This window comes from Trachemys scripta, chromosome 1 (assembly GCF_013100865.1).
Source record: "Trachemys scripta elegans isolate TJP31775 chromosome 1, CAS_Tse_1.0, whole genome shotgun sequence".
Taxonomy (NCBI): Eukaryota; Metazoa; Chordata; order Testudines; family Emydidae; genus Trachemys; species Trachemys scripta.
The window spans coordinates 126,439,406-126,461,046 of NC_048298.1; the positions used below are offsets into that span (position 1 = coordinate 126,439,406).

At 40.6% G+C, this 21,641-nt stretch overlaps 1 protein-coding gene across 1 annotated transcript in view; it reads right to left on the reverse strand.

Annotated features, from left to right (window-relative positions):
- Positions 1–21,641, reverse strand: part of LOC117871880 (potassium voltage-gated channel subfamily KQT member 1-like) — a 466,257-nt gene that overhangs the window by 366,265 nt on the left and 78,351 nt on the right. The window contains exons 4-6 of the mRNA XM_034759710.1: positions 12,868–12,946; positions 9,147–9,243; positions 2,421–2,561 (exon numbers count right to left, since the gene is read on the reverse strand). Of these exons, the coding sequence (XP_034615601.1) occupies positions 2,421–2,561; positions 9,147–9,243; positions 12,868–12,946 (317 nt within the window). The remainder of the gene's footprint in view (positions 1–2,420; positions 2,562–9,146; positions 9,244–12,867; positions 12,947–21,641) is intronic.

Here is a 21,641-nt window from a genome sequence, read left to right on the forward strand (position 1 = left end):
CCTTTACTTTGTCAGGCCTGCAGCATCTAGCCCTTAGATTCCAAAATAGTTTCTCATATTAGAAAATTGGATTTAATTCTTTAAGCATGTTCCTGCCAGTAGCTAAAAGAGAGGGATGTTTTTGTGTTTACTTCTCACGGAAGATGTTTATATACCACAGTGACGGGAAACCTTATTAAACCATAGCTAAATACTACACAGTTCACAAGAACAGAGATCGACATCCTATAACAATTACGTTGAACAGTCATCCCAATTTATTAGAGAGAGATACACACACATACACACATTGCCAATAACGTCTTTGGATCTCTGGGGGAATTTACAAGCTTCCCGGGAGATCAGCTGAACTAATGCTAGCTCTGGTGGGAGCCCTAATGTTGAGACTCCCATGTATGTCTACAGAGGGGTTTAACAAACAATTGATTTTGTGGGCCACTGGTTTCCCCCTGCCAGACTATTTAGTTCTGTCCGGTCATTTCGGGGTGAACGGGGGTGTTGGTCAGGGTTTTTCATTTTTTTGGATCAATTTATTGGATGCTTTGTGTACCCTACAAATTAGTTGAATACATGATAACCAAATCACTGGAATTAAAGATTTACAACATTTTTGAACTGAGCCATTAAAAAAAGGGTAAGCCAAACTTCTATAAAAATAATTTTAGTAAAGGTTTGTACGTCACCCTTCTAACACAAATATTATAAATGTTTATGTATTGGGACTTTCAAGGCCCTTTTTTTTTCCATCCCACAAACTCTTACCAGTCTTTATTTAAAGGATTATCTAGATGCAGGTAAAATATTACTTTGTTACTTAAGGAAGTTTTCCGTCTTTTCTTTACAAAGACTTGAACTACTTATCCCTTTGGTCTTGGATTAAACCAGCCTAAATTCTCTCTCTCTCTCTCTCTCTCACACACACACACACACACACACACACACACACACACTTATGTATGTCAAAGCCAGCAAAAGGTTGCGTAAGTGGAAAACCCACCCACATAAGCAAGAGAGAACTTTCTGTAGCATACCTTAGCACTCACCCATCACATTCAATAGTCTTACAGACATGCTGCACACCTCTGCTATGAACTCCCTTGCACATATGAAGAAAGAGTATGAAATACACAACATTCTCTTATTAACACTACAACAAATACAGCAAATGTAACATCTGTTAGATATATGCACTGTATACTTGTCAATGGGTAGTGTGACGTAGGAATTAAGATTTTGCTTTACAGCGTGGTTTGGGACGAAGAGAATAGTCAGTTAAGGGATGTGTAAGGGCTGAATGGGCAAGTGGGGGAGTACTGTGGATATTTGGGAGCTAGTGGCTCTAAGTCTGCCCCCAATAATATCTCCTCATCATAAATATCCTCAGGGTATGTCATTCCCGTCCCTATCACCAGACCTGATTTGTCAGCCTCCTCTGGGGTGTCACACTGACACTCATAAGCCACATGAGATTTGCCAGTGGGGAAAGCTGCCTCAGGAGCACAGGTGGTGTATCAGACTCAGACTGCTGGTGAGCAGAGGAAAGACATTTCCCAGTGATGTGTCACTAATGTGATGAATATGGCTAGAGGAGCGTCACCAATACCTGTTCCAATACCACCTCACCAATACCTGTTCTCTCTCTTCACTCCCCATATAACCACATATTCCCTTCACCACCCAGGTGGGCATTCACACCCCTACACAACGCCCATAACTGCCCATTACCCCGAGCCCCAAACCTTCTTCTCTAGTTCACCACGACTCCTTACTGAGCCCTGCTGGTGAATCTGGGAAGCACAATCAGACATCCAAAACAGCTGATGGATCTGGAGGGCTCTGTCAACTACTCTCAATAGAACTATTTAATGTTATCACAACTTCCTATATTCCATGTTTTAAAATATTCAGTTTGCATTGTAGTACACATGACTGACATCCACACGCATGCTTTGGGGGCTGTCTGTATAGTGGCATAGCTAGAGGTAGCTGAATAATGGAATACCCTGGCCTAAATTTCTCAGAGGGCACATTCTTACAGTAATGTTTCTTTTTAGAATAACCACTGAAAATTAAATTGGGCTCAAAAGAGCATATAAAATTTCAGGATTAATTTCTCGCTCTTTAAAATAAGGATTTCATTCCTACTTTAAGTACAAAACGCAATGCAAACTTTACCATGGAGCCACTACTTTGCCTTCATAATATACTTCAATACTGACATACTTTAGTTCTATTAAGTTTACTTTAAAAAAAAATAAAGGTAAAATTTCCCTTTTAGATTACCATTTACAAATTGAAAGCCTGATTTTGCAAATTAATAAATCCTTACTTTGGAAAAAAAAATCCCTATTAACATCAATGGTCTATCTTGCATGAGAGTGAACAAAGACTAGGCACACACTTTGCTACAGATGACTTACCACACCCCACCACAGGGCATCAGCATAGCTAGAGAAACCTGTTCTTCCATCTTCATCCACTGCATCCTTCTCAGCAAGATAGACAAAATAGGATGAGAAGATCAGTCCCAAGAATCCAATGTACAGAGTGGTTATGAGTTCCTATCACAAAAGAAAGGAAATAGTATGTAAGACTTAAGTTATGTACTTTCCAGTTTGAAACCAATAACTTTGTTTGGTTTTACTAGCATATTTTGCTGAAAGGCACTATCATGGCAATCCTGTGCAATTGCAATGTTAAAAAGACACTATCAGCATGTTTAGAATGCAAAATGTGCTTCCATAAAAAATAGATGAATCAGTGAATAGCTTTTTATTTGCTTCAAAACTAAGTCATTCAAGGACAAACGGTCCCTGACAGTAGATTTGGACAGGTAAAAACAGACATAAGAGTTTGCAATGTCATTGGCCAACTTTGATGATATGCCTTTTAAAACTGAAGATAAATCCTACCATACATTCTTAGACTATGTGATTTATTTACAGTAAATCTGTTTCTTCTTCACATCCCCCAGCATATTAACAGATATGGGGAGCACAGCATCACCATTCATTCCTGTGCATGGTCTGTTCATCCATTCATGTCCCTGCATACGATGTCCCACCATTTACTCCGTAGTCAGCATCTAGGCCTGACTTACCTTGGTTGAATTTGCGTTAGTCTCCTTGACATCCTATCATCTCTACGTTCTAAAGTGTCCCCACCATTGTAATCTTTTTTCTATTGCAGCCAATTCTGTACCCTGACTTCTCGTCCTACTCTCCTTCTAACTTGATTTATCTTAAGTCATGACTCTTTACATCCGCCATCTTCCAAAGAACCCATCACTACTGCCTCCAGCCTTCTGATGTCTGTTTCATTTAATGCACCTGCTTCCAGACCATAGACAGAACAATTGTTTGATAAATTTTCACTTTGGTATCAAATGTAATGTTTTTATTAGTCCATAATTTCATCAACTGTGCAGCACTTGTTGCTAAAGCAGTTCTCCTTTAAACCTCATCTTTGACACGATCATCAGCATTGATCAAGCATCCTACGTACACATAATATTTGACTTGTTCTACAGTTTGGACTTACAACTATATTATCTTCTTGGTATTTATTGTATCTTGGAAAAGGGACAATGGCTAAAATATATTAGCAGTCTAATGATATCTACTGCAGTATTAGACATTGTAAAACACCCCAAACTTTCCTTGAATACTCTGTTTATAACGGCAATGTCATATCATTATAGACTTAGACATACATGAATCACTTAGGAGTAACCAACTTGAAGGAAATTAAACTAATTTAAGTTACCCACAAGCACATATATAATGCTTAGCTCTAAATATATTTTTCAAACTATTTATTCACCCACACAAGGATTTTCCAAGGATGCACATTATTGCCTTCCACCTAAAACTTTTTTTTATTTAACGTTTTAAAAGGGATCGGAGACTTCATCCACATTTACTTTGTGTTGCCTGAGAGACTGTTTTGTCTTTTGTAATACTTTTTATTTAAGCTTTGCCACCTGCAGGAAGACTGAATAGTAAAATTTACTATATGCCTCATCTGTATCGTTCCCTGGTTCTTTATTGTGTTCTTCTAGTCAACATTCTGAATTCCAGAGAATTCTTCTCCTTTATTTTGTGTCCCAAATATTGCAAGAATGTTTTTTAAAAATAAAACACAAGTCTAACAAAGAACCCCTCTATTTAAAATAGATGTTTCTCTCCCACCATCCTTCTGTCACATCTTACACTAGCATCCAAAGCTAAATGTCAGAGTTCCTGGAATATCTGGGTTTTATTACCTTACCCTGTAATTTCTTTCTGCTCCCTTCATTTTTTCATTACAGCATCTCTCTAGTGGCAATGGTGAAGCCTTGGAATGCTCCCCAAGACAACTGCTACTTGTAGCATCGGGAGTCAAGACTCTACAAAGCCTGTCCACTGAAACTTCACTGAGATAATCCAGATTCAGTGTACCTAATCAACTTTTGCACAAAACAAAGCAGGTTCCCTTCTCAATAAATTTTCAAGTAATCCATTAGTGCTGATTGTTCCCTCTCTAGTTTCAGTTTTTAGTAGCATCCAGTTTCACCTGTAAGTCCTTTTCTCAGCTCTAGTTGCTGGATGCATTGGTTGAGCAAGGAAGTCAGAGCTGAATCTTCACTAGTTTGTTGTTCCATTGTGGTCAACCTCTCCTCCACCAACTCTGATGTCTCTTTTTGTACAGCAGTTAATACACTGTGTATGTCTGATCTTATTGCTTTGAACTCTGTTAAGAGTTCCTTTTATATTTGCAGCTCGCATTGTTTTCTCTTGGTTTTGGCAGCTTTCTGTGCTATCTTGTCCAAGTCATTCCTCTTTCAGCAGTGATCATCCATTCATTATGCTAAGATATTGTTTAGTTTGTAGGCATGGGTTACTCTAGCGATGGACAAACTAGGCAGCTTCCTAGGGCAGCAGATTTGTCCCAGCTGCCCCACTATCACGATGGAGGGGTGTTCTGGCCAAATATGAGTGGCATTGTGACCCCATGCACCAGGCTGCAATTCCAGTCACTCAAATTTGACAGATGGACAGCTGGGTCAAACCTGCAATCCTAGGCTTATAAGGAGAGGGGTTGCACACTGACGTTTTGCCTAGGGCAGCAGATAGTCTTGAGCTGCCTCTATTTGTGGGTGTCCATTTAACAGTTGGAAAGCCTGAATTCAGTAGACTGTAAAGGGCAAGAAAGCCAATGGAGGCAGATGTTCTAGATACCAACTGAGCATGAAGTTCCTATGCTTCCATCCCCAGGAGATGATATCACTTCCCACTGAATCAAGGTATTACTAAAGCTGTCTGTGTCTTGCTTCAAACCAAAGCCCAACTACAAAACATCCAAGCTACTGGTAGATGTCACAAGTCACTGGAACACAGAATCTACTACTTTCTCACTGATTTTACCTTAGAATGGAGGCCAGAGACCAGACAATAGTTGGAGAGATTTTCTATGTGAAGTATTAGCTTTAAAAATCAGGCAGACAAATGAGATTTTTAGTGGTGTTGGGCAAGATCTCAGGATCTCACTGTGACTGAAATGTCACCAGAACTACTGAGGATATTTCAGCATCGGCATCTCTAAACTGTAGCCCTATTCATCAAAGCCTGAACCCTTGTCAAAACTCAGTCTGGATGCAAACATCACTTCCTCTGATCATCTCTAATGGCCACTCTGAATACGTACATACATGTTTAAAAACAAATACTTCAATAGCAAGTGTGTATATATAAATATTAAAAATAATTGTTCCAGCAGCCCTATACTAAGGAGATGTGTGAAAGATAGGCATGAGCGCCAAGTTTGTATAATTTTTGGTGGTGCCCAAAACAGGTCAAAGCAGAGCCGTCTCATACATAGGACGGACCGGGGCAACCGCTCCGGGCCCCAGGGGGCCCCGCGCTTCAGGGGCACGTGGGGTCCTGGGCGGCCTGCAGGGTTAGCAGGGGGGCTGGTGCCAACAGCAGGGAGAAACCCAGCCCCAACCCACTCTGCTCTGCTCCGCTGGCTCCCAGCGTCGCTCAGGGGAGGGGGCAGAAGCTGAAAAGAGGCGGGGTGGAGGTTTGGGGGAAGGGGCAGGAAGAGGCGGGGTTGGGGCAGAGCAGGGGTGGGAAGAGGCAGGGCAGGGGTTTGGGGAAAGGGGTGGAGTGGGGGTGGAGGCAGAGCAAGGGCAGGAAGAACTGAGGCGGGGTGGAGCAGGGTGAGGTAGGCTGGGGCTGGGTTGCTTGCTGCTGCTGGCACCAGGCCCACCGCTAACCCTCCAGGCCACCCTGGATCCCGCATCCCCCCGAAGCACGGGTCCCGGGGTGGTTGCTCCGGTCTGTCCTATGGATGGGACGGCTCTGAAAATATAAGCCCAAACATTGGTAGAGTCGGGCACCATCACGTTCCTGAATATTGATGGAGAACAGGCACCATGACCCATAAAACTCGCCGCCTATGAAGACAGGATATAAAGATTTCAACAAAAGTGAACTAAAGTACATATAAAGAAACAGGATTTGATGGCTTGCACTAATATAGCATCTAACATCTGAAGTCCCCTGAATGTTTTGCAGAAATCAAGGCTCAGATTATCATCTCTATTTTATAGCTGAAGTAACAGACAGAAGTTAAATAATTTGCCCAATACAAGAAAGTCAGAAGAAGGACCAGATACACAACTCAAGAGTCCAGGTCTTGCAGTCCTTGCACTTACCACACAGCAAAGCTTACTCTCGTGCTTTTGATTAGGACAGCTAACATACTGAGATGCTATTCATCAGGGTCACAAAAAAATAGTCACAAAAAAAATTATTTTCCTTTTCTCCTCCACAGAAGTCCAACACGCTATACTTTGCAGTTATGACTTAAAAATTTTTTAGTGGTGGGGTGGTGTGCAAAGAAAGCCAAAAATCACACTTGCATATAGGGTAACATGATAAATCCGTATTGAGGCGCTTAAGTCAATACGTTATTTTAAACCTGGACACATTTTTAATTATGACAAATTATCCCAAATAATAATACTCAGAACCATCAATTGACCTTCTATTAGAAGCATTATGGCAGCTCACAAAGCAAGATGAGGGATAAGTGAACCTCTGTGATTAGAGACTCATAAGCTGGAGCTCGATAAGTTAACTCAATAGTTTTTCAGTGAGCTGCATGATTTTTTCCAAGTTTTTCCATCACCATATGTGATATTGACTCATGTTCTGTTGCCTTTGGCAAAAACCACTAGTATAAGCTTAACCTGCTGAAAATAGCTGAGTGCCCTGGCCAAATCAGGTTTCAGTGAGCTAATACAGCTATACGTAAAACTCAGACACACATGGAAAGCATTGGTTCAATCTTTACTAAGCTTTTCTGGGCACAGACAGATACAAGCGAATCCATTTTCAATGGAACCCAAATAATTTACTTTTTTGCACTTTTCAGGGATTTAGGATCCTATTTTATATTGAAAAAGTATCCAATTCATCAACAAGAACAAATAAAAGTCTGCTTTGTACGCTGGCTGCAAAGAAAAAGAAACTGAGATCCTTTTTTCTTTAAAACGCAAATTTCTATTGCAGACTGGAGGGGAATAAAAGTTCTGTTTTCCCTTCTGTTCACTGCAGTTTCAGCTACACTTATCCAATGTCAATAAAGTATATTTTTGATTTTGAACTGCTCATGTGTCAGTGGATGATCTCCTTGGTCAAGCACCACAGATATGAAGACTGTTTATAGATCATCATAATCACTTCTCTGGAGTAATAGAACTTCAAATTCATTTGGTTCATGGGATTATCTTCTCCAAGGTATTTTTTATTTGCCCCCAGAAAACCCCCACAGTAAGCTTCATGAATGCTAAGAAAATGCTTTAGGAGACTAGTCCAGTATTATATGGATAGCCATGTAGTGTAGAGATAAACAATGAAGCTTACACTGACATGGGCCATTAAAATTACTCCTGTCATATAGGAATGAAGTGGATTTGTGTTGAGGGATTTTTGCTGTTTGTTTTGGGATTTTTTTTTAAACAGGAATTCAATGTTTTTCAATGGAGTTCAGCCTGTTGGAGCTGAAGTTACCTGCAGTGCAGCAGAAATGTTAATAGCACAAGAATAACTATACTACAGATGTTCACTGTTTTGCTTTAAGCAGCTCCCAGTCATCCGTAACATAACATTACATAACAATGATTTGCTGAAGTAAATGCAGGTGGCACCTGTGATGGAAGTTTATAGTTGTTTACACTAATTGGAGAACAGATTTATATGAAGAAGTGTGAAGGAAGGACTGTAATAGGAGGCGAAATAACTGGCTATAAAGGTGAAGAAATCTATAGTGTGGAACAAGCCACTATAATATGACAGGATGAGTAAGAGAGAAAGACAATAATATTATGTTGATATGATATGGTAAGCACCGGTTTTAATCAAAAACTATTCAAAAGTTACCCTTTAAAAAGGGCCCTTCAATCATTCATTTGCCAAAGTCTGTGTAAAAGTCTATACGAAAAGTGATTATTTAAGCTTAAGTACTTCTGAACAGGATAGGTAATGCTAAAATGTAAAAGCTTTAACAAAAACAGGCTGCTATTTATAGAAATATTTACCTGTATTTCACAGCCTATATCCTTAGATAAAATAGTGTTTCCTGCATGTTATAACACTATATTTAATATTTTTATTTATAGCACAGATTAGAAACCCCAATATTTAAGTAGCTAAATAAAAAGGAATGGTTAAAATGGTTGATGTGTTAACTTAAAATGTTTCCACTGGTTTTTGGTTTTTTGCCAAAATAACCTGGGCTAGAAGACATTTCCTGCAAAAACAGCTGACAGCATTTTTATATGCGAGACAAACCATGTAACTCTGTTTAATAAATTATGCCTGAATAGTTCCATCAAACTTCACAGAGAACCATTATTCACAGCTATAATGCTAATTTCCAGAAAATACCACTGCTGGTGCCTACTAGCCACCAAATTGAAAGAAATATTCAGCCTAATTGTGTTCCTGTTTTAAAAATAAAAAGAAACGTGATTGTCTTTGAAAGTGATTCATTCTATCTTGCAACAATCATTGTTCATTTTAAACCAGATCATGATTTGAAGTCCAAGAGATGAATAAGCTTCACAGGCCACGTGTTAGAGATTTTAAAATATCCAGTACCTGACGATGTATGAAAACAACTGATCCTAAGAGTCTCCAAGTGCCACCCTGCCGATCTACATGAAGCATGCGAAGTATCTGGAGAAACCGGATTCCCCTGAAAGAAAAATGCGAAATGAAATCAAAAACTTAAATATCTACACAAACTATTTTTTAATCTGCACACAACCTTCAGGATGCATTTATATACTGTAATTAAAAAACTCACAATAACAAAAAACATGTGCATGATCATCCTTCAGGATGCTGAGCAACTTCTCTTCCCAGAGACGTGCCTGGGAATTAAGACTATTCAGTACCTTGTGTGTGTGGACCCATAAATTTCAATACTGTATACTACTCTGTATTTAAGTGTATAGTATATCAATATACCAAACAGTTAAATAAATTGTACAACTATTTGTTCATACTCATAAGCACATTACATTTTTATTTATTTGTGACTCTCAAATGTTTGCTTTCTGAGAACATTCAGTACCAAAACTTTACTAGCGTGAACACTTGCAAAAAGTAAACTTTTAACCCTTATATTTTCCAAAAGCAAAACCTGAATTGAACGTTCAATTGTAAAAGTCACAATTCTCACTTTTTTGTATGTTTTTAGTTACATAAATCATCCAATCAGCGAGTAGAGACAATACTATGCAACTTAAGTAACCAAACAGAACATGAATTTTGAATTGGAAACTTTTGCAATTCAAGGAAGGTGAAGAGCACCTGGTAGAAAAGGGACCCTCCCCAGCTTGGTGCAAATGTGTGAACGATGGAGGGAGGGGGAATGGAGGGAGCGGGGTGGGGCCTCGGAGAAGGGGAGGTGCAAGAGTGTTCAGTTTTGTGTGATTAGATTTTGGCAACCCTATGCTGAAGAAATGTATGAATAATTTTAAATTAATAATTCAAATTAAAATATTTCTCATTAGTTTGGTTTGGTTTTATCATGATCTCTTTATTTCTTCCACACACACACACTCTTAGTCATTGCTTATAGCAACTACTGTATTGAAATCCTATCACTGAATCTAAGTAGCCAGAGAAGGAAAGGAATCACCTATCCATCTGCTACTGCAAGATTGTCCTTCAAGTTTACTTTCTAGTGACCTGTCCAAATCCACAGTCAAATAGGTTTTACCACTAGGATATTTTTTTTTTAATTCAGCCAATTTTTTTCTTTTTATCATCCCATTAGAGTTAAGCTCTCTTGTGCCACATTAATAGGCAGGAACCTCAACAGTTTTCTCCACAATGTTGTCCTGCAATCCCTATTACTCCTCAAAGACAGGTACTGAATTTGTTTTTAGAAAAATCTAATCTCTCCTTCATTTAAAGTTCGCTTTTTTCTAAGCTTCCCCAGAAGAAAAAAATAAAAAACTTACGAGAGCCTTGTACTTTTTGACCCCACATGCAATACTAAGAACTGTACCATGACACTGTGAAGCCTGAATGGCAGCATACATAAATGGCATTTTGTTATTCTTTGATATGCTATTGATTTTACACAGTTGTATTACATTTTAGAAATTTAACTGCAAACATGTAATTTTTTGAAATAAGGACTGAAAGAGGAGAATTCTCATAATATGTGGTATGCCAACACTGCCTGGTTCACACAGCTCCCCCATGGGGGGAAAAGGAAAGGACACAAATACAATTTTTAGATGCTCCCCTAGGTTTCTTTAATTTAACAGCTGACAGCAAGTAGACATTATGACATTTCTTGGTTGAGCTGTCTTTAATATATCTAAGTTGCTTACCATCATGGCGTCCAACTGCTGATATGGACATTATGGGCACTTGATCAATGGTATATTACCAAAATTGATGTTTGTGGAGTATCAGAGACAGGCATAGCTTTTCTGCAAATGCACAAGCTCTCCGCAAATGTAGAAGTGATGTTGGTAGCAAAGGTGACTGTTTTGATGATCTATACAAAAGTCTGAAGACATCAGAGTGCAGACTATCAAAGTGCTACAAATTTTGTACTTGTAGTGGATTCTGCACTGGTTCCAGACTTGCCAATTTCCACCAGGGCAGAAGCGGCCTTTCATCTTTGATAGTTCAGGAACTTGCACCCTTTTCTGTCAGACAACAGCCTAACCAGGGTGATCCATGTTTCTGTATCTTCCAGCTTAGACTACTGCAATTCACTCTATTCGGGACTGAATGAAAATGCCTAAGTTGATGCAGCATGCTGCAAAAGCAACAAAGCCCAAGGCAAACATGACAGCTGTGCTTTGTGAAATCCAACACTATCATTCACTTCAGAACAGACTGCAACATCCTGTCCTTAATCTAAAATGCCCTTAACAGATTGGGACTTGCATAATTTAGACTGTTTTTCCACACAGGGACAATGCCATTGAAGGCCTAGATTCTCTTGTGACGCCGGCTACAAAAGTGCCATGCGAACGCCTGTTCTCACTTTCAGGTGATATTGTAAATAAGAAACAGGCAGCATTATCTCCCCTAAATGTAAACAAACGCATTTGTCTTAGCAATTGGCTGAACAAGAAGTAGGACTGAGTGGACTTGTAGGCGCTAAAGTTTTACAATGTTTTGTTTTTGAGTGCAGTTATGTAACAAAAAAAATCTACATTTGTAAATTGCACTTACACGATAGACAGATTGCACTACAGTACTTGTATGAGGTGAATTGAAAAATACTATTTCTTTTTAGAAATTTTACAGTGCAAATCTTTGTAATAAAAATAATATAAAGTGAGCACTGTACACTGTACTCTGTGTTGTAATAGAAATCAATATATTTGAAAATGTAGAAAAACTTATTAAATTTCAATTGGTATTCCATTGTTTAGCAGTGCGATAATCGCAAATAATTTTTTAAATCATGATTAATTTTTTTAGTTAATCGTGTGAGTTAACTGCGATTAATTGACAGCACTAAATTAAACAAATCTTAACATACACATTCACCTGTGGAAACAGAAAGTACATATTTGTTCTGGACACTTGTCTCTTCATAATCTTGTCAGTTCTTATATGTAAAAAGTCAGTGCCCTATAAATACCTTAGACAGACACTAAAGGGAGTTGTATATCTGTTGGGCCCAATCCTGCAAAGTGCTGACTTCCTCACTTCCCAATGACTCAGGTGGGACGGAGGCACTTAACACATTATAGCAGGTGCAGCACCCCTTTGCTGGATTAAGCACAGTGGGAATGCACCTCTACCACTCCTTATCGCTCCTTTCCAGTATTTACTCAGTTTTCCATCCAAAACAAGATTGTGCTACTTGGGGCAAGCTGAACAAACACTTCATAAATCAAATTTGTCTGGTTCCTGCTTGGTATGTGTTACCTGTACCATATAAAATGCAATTGTGCTTTGATGGATTTAAGTGAAGTAATTACATATTTTCCAAAAAAGTACCAAGTGAATTAAGTGGTGTCTGGATTACTTCTTAAATAAACCAACGTGCTGTAATATTCCTTTTTTCCCTCAGAAAGAGTGTTAGATGTTTTGTATGGGACATAATGTTTCTTTAGTTGTGTCCTCTCTGCTTCCACACTCACACCCACTCAGTATGCGTTGCCTTGATACTGCCTTTCCCAATCAGTGACCGAGGCACAATGGTACACTGAGTTCTTCATAGTCCATTTACCTTGACATTTTGATAATCATCTTTGGCAATAACAATTGATGTGTTTATAGATGCATGCTCTTGTATTTATTTAATTACTTTACAGTCACTAGAAGAACATACCTTATGGCAGATGTGGCAAACACCTGCCCATTTGATCCTACACTCAGAACAATAATTGAGGCTATCACAACAATAAGATCTGTTAAAAAAAACACACAGAACATTAGATTAATGCACTTAAACAGTCATTGAACACCAGATGAAAAAAGCAAACAAAAACCAAATGACTTCAGTTGAGTTTTGTTGGAACTGTGAGTTAACATAGTGGAGTTTCACATCTGGAAAACTAGGATGAAAATCTGGTTTAGGCCAAGTGAAAACATGTTTGGTAATCACATCAAAATTCCCTATTATTTCCACTTCAGAAAATGAGCACCTCCATCCCATTCCCTTTCCCCATATACACACTAAAAGAACATTATAAAGGGTGGAAACTCAAGCACTCAACAGTTATGAAATACCAGAATTCAGGTTGCCTGTGATACCTTAATTTGACTCCATTGTGCTGTATGCATTATGATGCAGTCTTTCATTACATGATTACATTCTATTTTTCCCCAGAACTCCTACCTCATTCAGTGCACAGGATGGATGGTGTTCAATGTATGTTGTTTCCTCATCGTTATTCAATGTGTGGCCCATGCCTTATTCACTGCACACTATTTAAACCCTACTCTTAGGCGCAATTTTTATTTCCTCCTCAAGGTCCTTACTATGGCACTGACCATTATAGTTTTGGAATGCTTCACAATTATTAAATTTATTTCCACAGCACCCCTGTGAGATGAAGGGGTGTTATCCCCATTTTACAGACAGGGAATTAAGGCACAAAGAGATTAGGGTCAAAAGATTTACCTATTTGGGTGCCCAATTTGGGACACCTAGGACCTGATGTTTCATTAGCATTATATCACACTTAATACGTTCAAAGAATAGCTCTCCCATTGACTTCAGTCACACTTCTGAGTCCTCAGCACTTCTGCACATAAGACCCATCAGTCTCAAAGCAGGCACCCAGAAACTGAGACATGCTCAAGTAATTAACATACATGAAAAAGTTTGCTTCACATGACTTGCCCAGCATCACATAGGAAGTATGTGGCACAGTCAAGGGTATAATTCAATTCCCCAATGGCAGAATTCAACTGCCTTTACGACGGGAGATCCCTGCCTTATTCACTACTCATCTTCCAACTTTTGCAACAAATAAGGCAAGAGTCCTACAGACAGTCTCCTTCACTACACAGCTCTGCTTCATCCCTAGAGCAGGTCCCTCCTGTGCACTTCCTGTCCTTTTGGGGAGGACACTGGTTGTCAACTTGTCCGGTCTATGCTCTGGCACCAGTTCAGCACACTGAGCCCACCCCACAGGAACCCTAGCCAGACTCCAGAAGAAGTTCCTGGAGTTTTTCTGGCCAGTCTGCACTGGGTCTCTGTGGGTGTCCTGAGCCTCCCCTTATGGGAGGGCAGACCAGATCTGCTCTGCATCCACAGGCAGGCCCACAGCTCCTGCATTCAGGCCCTGCAGTGACAGTGCAGGTAGTCATGCACGGAGCATTTTGGTGCACACCTTCCTCCATCATCTCCAATATGCCAAGCAGCTCTTATCTCCCAAGACCTCTCTAAGCTACCCGTCTTTTACTGGGACCTCCTCAGGGCCTGGAAGCATCTAGTGTCAGTGGCCAGGTCCGTAGCAGCCACTGTGGAGGAGGCCCTCCTTGCAGAACCCCTGCTACACAACCCCATCTCCATGTGCAGGTGAGGGAGTCCCCCTTGATACACTGGAAGTTAGTCCTGGCTGGTACCATCAGACTCTGAGATGTCCTGGATTACGATCAGAGGGATTACAGGGCTCAGCCATTGCATGGAGCTGCCCACCCTGCACGTACCCTGTTGTGTGCTCCAAGAGGCGAAGGCAGCCTTGTCTCCTGCTTCTCTTGTTTTCCTCAAGTGGATCCTGAGGAAGGGTGCGCTCCACCCACTGCTGACCCTCTGGAACTTATCATCAACCCCTCTGCCCCATAAACCTCCTTGGCCACACCCAACATGCCACCAGAAACATCTGCACAACATCTAGCCAGTCTATCTTAAACCATGCCTCATGAACATCTCTCTATGCTCATGCTCCTCAACATCCATTTCCTCACCCCATACTACCAAGGGGGGACAAGTGGCAGGACCTCCTATGAATAGGCCTATGAACTGAATAAGGCAGAGGTGCTGTGGAAAAAACAGTACGCAATCATCTAATTAAAGACTATCATGATGCATATCCACAAGGGGGACAAATTAAGGTTGCACAACCAACCTTTATTCTGGCATTTCCCAACTTTTGAATGTTTGACTTTGGAACCTCTAGTGCTCTTTGAAGATGGGATTTGTGTGCGTGTAATTTCTTAGGTTTTTAAAAAAGCAAACTGAAAACACAAATTCCATCAAGTGGCATCATATAGTGCACCCATATGGGACATCAGTAGGACTAAAATGTTTAGCTCCACCACACAGACCTCTGCTACTTGAGCTAGTAAGGTAACTGATAGCAGTAGTAAGTAGTTATCCTTTATGTGGACTGACACAGAAGAGAGCTGAGACACTTTGCCAGTGGGTTTCACAGATATTTGCTGACAGTAAAGGAATGTTTAGACTCAGGAATCTTGGGTTCAACTCCAGGCTCTGGAGAGGAGTGTGTCTAGTGGGTACAGACCTTTCTATCCATTCCCCACAATCTTGACTCCTCCTTCCCCATCTCCAGCAACCTGTCCCTGTCTCAATCTTTTCTCTTCTTCAGCCATGGTTCCTCATCCCAGTCCCTGTCTCCTTTCCCACCTCTCATCCTGGCTGTTCAGAGATGTCTTCCCTCTTCCCACATTTTTTCCTGCCCCACCGATTCCCTGTCAGTCCCAATCTGCCAACCCCGGTCTCCCTACCCAACCAGTCTCAGCCCCCTCTGCTCCCTACAGCTGCCAGTTCCAGTCTTTGCTCACCCTAAATCCCAGTCTCTCTCTCAGCCATCCTCCCCAGCCTCCAGTCCCCACTTCCCCCACCATGTCCCAATCTATTCCCTTCCCCCTTGCCCAGATCTTGTCCTTTCAGTATATGAATATTGCAACTTCCTCCCCCATGCTGCCTGGGCACCAGCATGGGGTGAGCTGAGAGAGAGGGGAGATGGGTTCCCTGCTTTCAGTTCTGGGGCACAGGCAGAGGCTCAGGCCCAGACCCAGACCCAGCTTGCACCAGCCCACAGCTGCAAATGTAGGCAAAGTTTTGCTTTGTCTCCTGCAGCCCCGGGCTTGAGCATGCCCAGTGAGGACTGAATCTTGGGGAATTTAACTGCAAAGCTTTAGCAAAGGTGGAACCAAATTTGCATGGATTTTCAATAGAATGGCAAAAGGCCTATCCATCACACAAAGATCACTATTATATCAAATTTCAAGTCGTTGCTCCAAACTATGGTGGTGCTAGAGCTCATAAAAGGAAAGGTTTGCATAGGTTAACATTCTGGTACACAATCTATTCTTCTCAACCTCATTTTTGGAAAAGGCTCAAACCATTTGCGGTGAAATTTTATAGAAAAAAAAAAAGTATTAGCCTGAGGCAGACACCTACCATGTATAATTTCAACCCAAATAGTTAACATTTAGCCAGGTTTTCAGCAACTGCAAGCAGGGTGTTATAATGGGAAGTATTGGGCAACCGTGCCTTTGATATTGGACCAAAAGTCACCCAACTATTTCTTTACTGGGATCTTGGAGACCTCTAGTATGTCAAAAATCAGAAAAAAAAAAAACCCACATGGAATGCATGTAAAACTGACTTTACTAATAAGGTATACAACTAATCAAGTTAAAGCTTTCCTAGATCTGAAAGTACACTAAGTATTACTTGTGTTGGGGTCTAACTAACCCCATGATCAAACATACTTTTAAGAAGCTACATGCTATGCTGGTGTCAGGGTCTAACTGACCCCATGTTTAGACAAAACAAGATAGCAACAGCAACAATATAAGAGGCCAGGGGCAGGCACAAGGGGGGGGGGGCAATCAGGGGCATGCATCCCCCATAATCATTGGGGGACACAGAACTCCTCCAGCCTCAGGGCTGGGGCAGGGGAAAGCAAGCTCCTTTCGGAGCCGGGGGCAAGGGAGGGAGGGAAGGAAAAGTGAGATCCTGCCGGGGCGGGGGGGGGGAGGGGAGGCACAGAACGTGGCCCCCTAAAGGGGTCAAAGTTAAATGTCTGTGCACGCCCCTGTAAGAGGCACAAATAGCAAAATGGCAGTAAATAGCCTACTACTTTGAACAAATGGGGCAAATAAGTGACATATGTTCTGAATGTACAATTTCACATTTTGCACATTTTAGAGGTGTTTTTCTGTCTCATTCTCTGGAACAGATGTAACATCTTGCCTGTTTCTTAGGCTCTGGACCAGTACCTAGCACACTAATCACTATTCCCCTAAAAACCTGAGGCAGGCTGCAATGTTGCTTTCGTGCACCAGTGGTTTCTTCGTTTTTATACCCAGGTCCCTGAAAAACATCCATCTCTTACTTAAGGATTTATTAAGCCAGGGGCAATTCAACAAAATCCAAACAATATATGTATTCAGGCACGCAATGTCCAAAATGTTCGCAAAAACTACCATCAGCCAGTGTTTGCCTATCCATTTTGAAATGGATGAGGATACCATCACACGTGTCCTTTTGTTTCATTATAAAAATAAACGATATCTGGTTTTGCTTCAGCCCCAGAGGTAGAAGCATCTGAGTGCATAGATGACAACAGTAATACCGCTTTCCTCTTTTTGGGTACATAACTCACAAGGGTCATATTTTCCTGGAAACCAAACTGGAGTGATCAGGTTTTGCCAGTTGGGAAGGAACTGAGCAGGAATTTCAGGCTTGTTCCTTCTCATTGTGCCAGCCAACAGTTAGTTTTTTTGGGCAGCAAGTCCCTTGCAAGTCTAACACTGGTGAAAAAATTGTTCCTTGTTGCCTTTAAAACTTGTGCCCATTTGTTAACCATGTTTCTTGCCAGATTTCTTGCTGCTGCTGCATTCCCCTCTCTGCCAGCGTATATGTCAGCATTTAAAACATACAAAGCTGTGAAGTCACAGCATAGCAGAATTTAATGCTAGACCTGGCTGATTTTGAAGGCATATAATGCCTGGAAGGACAGCAACCATGTTAAGCCACCAGCTGTTTGTTAATGGTGACACTCCAATAGGGAACCAAACACCTGGGCAGAATACTAACAAACAAATCCCATAGCTCTGAATGGTTGGAAATTGATGGAGTGACAGTAACTCTGAATACCAGTCTTCCATGGTCATTTGACCACCACCCCCTCATATTTCTCCGCTAGATCTATAAACACCTGCTAATATATGCAGTCCCAAGTAGGCACGAAGTTTCTCTTAAGTATTGGCTGCCAAGTACTCCCAAACAACTCAGCCCCATACTTGTTAAAATACTGAAGAAGAAGATCTAGCATAGCTTGAGTCAAGAGGAAGTTGCAAGCAGAGGAATAAAATGTCCTTGGATGCACAATATGGAGTGCATGGTCAATCCTGGAGCACAAGCAGGATGTTTCTGGAGGGAGGATTTGCTGGCATCTGTGCTATCTTTCCCCATTTTTCAGCTTTGTTCTTGGAGAGGTAAATTTCTGCAGGCAGATCCTGACTTTTACTGCCCAGCAGTAGTGCTGGAGTCGCTTTCCTTAGTGATTTCATCTTCCAATGCTTCCATGCCACCACCCCGTACTGCAACAGCAAGCTCTCGGTCAGCGTCATCACCACTGGACTGCCCAGTATCAGAATCATCCATTTCCACCGTGAACATTCTCAGGAGCCCTTGTCGAGACCTGGCTCCTCTTGCCCTCTTGTCTCACCCCCAGGAGAAACACACAGCCAATGGAGCTTTCAAACACAGCTACTGCCATTGATGGTAACAGGGCAAGAGAAGTTAAACTGGAACTGCTTCTGTGAATAGTGAGTCTTTGCCCAACAGTAGCAAGCCTCTTCCCCGTCTACAGCATCTGTCAAGTGAGGGCTTTCCAGGAAATGTATCTGACAATTGTGGCTTCCCCAGAAACTCTTCCTCTCATGTCAATTTGACAGCATCATCTTCAAAGAAACTCAATTTGCTGGACCACTGTGATGATACACGAGACAAATGTTAACTGGGGTCTCAGACCCTCCCCCAAGGTCTTTTGGGGGCATTTTTTTGAAAAACAAAAACCACTGAAATGATGATGATAAAAACAATGCTGAAAGATTCATATGATCACATCCTAACTGCTGCCTCAAAGTAAAAAAAAAAAACAAAAACCATCAGTCTGAAAGAAAAAATATCAGTCGCCTGCATAAATAATTTGTGGTCTAATTAACACCAAAACTCTGAGTGACTTTTTTCTACACCAAAACCTCAACAGGCATGCAGACAAAATCCATGCTAACAGGTTGTCCTCATTATAATTTGAGAATATTTGAAGAATGAGGTGGCAATGGTTTGATTATCAGTTAAAAAAAATTGTATGTGTTTCGAGATCCCCAAAGACCTTGGAAGAGTAGTACTTTCATTTTCCCCATTGACTAACACAGAGAGGTCGAACTGATCCCATTACCTTTTTTTAGACACTTTTTTCCTACTAAAACCCATGATGACAGGATACTAAAACCAGTGCAGAAAGATTGACTTCAGCCTAGTTTGAGAATACTTAATGTCTGAACAGGAACAGGTTTGGCACAAAAAATTATTTATATTTTTGTGTGTGTTGGGGTCAGATAGATCCCAAAACAGTGAGACGACAGCTGGTGCTACCAAACCTGACTATAATGTATATGCCTTTATTACTATTATACATATATAAACACACACACACACACTCTCATATATGCATAGTGTGGTGCATTATAAAAGATTCATCAGCAGTTATATCAATATATATACACTACATAAGTGTAGAGATGATAGCCCTGTGATAAAACTGCAGAGCTATATGTCAACTTATTTATCTCACAGCTTTGAAAACCCTGCCTTCTAGTCCATCCTCCTTGCGGCTTATTGTACTATTTCAAATCCTTCAGCAGCTTCAAACAGCTATCATTTATATCTAAAAATCAGCTTGCTAGGCAAGTATTTCTTATTTATACACATAGGCAGAGCACATAGTAATACCTACAGTCAAGATTGCTTAAGTATTTCCATTCTTAACTCAACAATTTGATTTCTAATTTTCTAATATCTTTACATTTGGTCTACAACTTTCAATAGCTGGTGATTTTGAGCAAACTCAATTCACCCATTCTTCAAGTACAAAAAGCAAAAAAAATTCCATTTTAATAAAAACTTTGAATTGTTTTTAGCAGCTCTAGTAGTTTATGGTATGACGTTTATGGTCTGGAGATAGCTCTTAGGCTGGATATATGCTTTTTAGTGGTCCAGTGAAAATCTGTCTGTAAGGACTTAAAATAAACAGCCTGCATGCACATACTTTGAGTTCTGACTTACAATAATGTGGTTTTCACTAACATTCGCTCAGTGTTTTATTGGCACGGCACTGGTAGGCTTATATAAGTTGACTGGAATTTCACATTCAATGTGCAGGTGCTCCTTCAGAGCCCTGTCTCATTCCATAACAAACTTTGAAGGTGCATATGAATATATTCCATACAGGCCCATTGCTAAAGGCAGACAATATGGGATAATAATGCACACACAACTTGAACATATACCTTGAACATATACCTGCCTAATATTTATTTCCAAGCATAAACTCCCAAGCTCCCAGGGAATGACCATTAATTACAAAAATTCATCTGTAGTGACATTTCTGTAATGCAGCAAAAGGATAGCATGTGTCAGCAAAAGGATAGTGTGTGACCTTGCAATCCCTCATGTTATCTTCGCCTGTGCCCACTATTTATCTTTTACAAAAAGCCTAATTATAAACATTCAGGATGGGAATTTCCAAAAGCATTGAGTGTTGACTCAACACTGCTCCTGCTGGAGCCAATGATAAACCCATATCCATTTCTCTTAGGCATGTTTAAGGCAGGGGACTTCTATTTTCCCCATTTTGGGGATGGGAAACTAAGGCACAAAGAGATTAATGATTTGCCCAAGGTCATGCAGGGTGTTAATGGTGGAGCAAAGACCTGAACCTGTACCTCCTAAGTCCCAAGATGGCTCCCTAACAACTAGGCGATCCTCACTCTCACCTCCCACTGATTTCTACATAGGCAGAGTTAGACCAGCACTAGTGGCTTTGGAAAATTCCACTTCAACAATGAAAACTTCAGGTCTTCCAATAAAAGGTTGAAACTATTGTACTTTTAAGTTTTATCAAAAATAAAAATAAAAAATAAATTGTCTCCTCCAGTCTTAACTTTTTCTCCCTGTAGTTTTCCTTCCTTCCCCCACCACCTCTCACTTCAGTATTATATTCATCTTGCCCCTTTCATGTTGTTCACTCTCCTCCTCTCTCCCCTTTGGCACACCCAGCTTCTTCTCCCCAACTTCCCCCAGGCTTTTGTTCTTTTGAAAATGCTTCTTCATCAACATATTCTATCCAGCATCTCCAAAAAAACAAACCAAAGAAAAGCTTTGACAAAACTAAAGTAAAGGAGAGAAAAAGAGGAAAACAAAGGAGGGGGAAGAGTAGCAACTGAGGGTATCTGCCAATTTTAACTCCTTTCTATAAACAGCACTGAATTCAGAAGCAGTGAGCAGATTTAGGATATAAAGTTACTAGTGGCCCTGGCAATGAAGGTCCCTTCTCTTTCATAAGCTTCTAAATCCTCACATCTATAACAAAACAACAACAACAACAAAAGAAA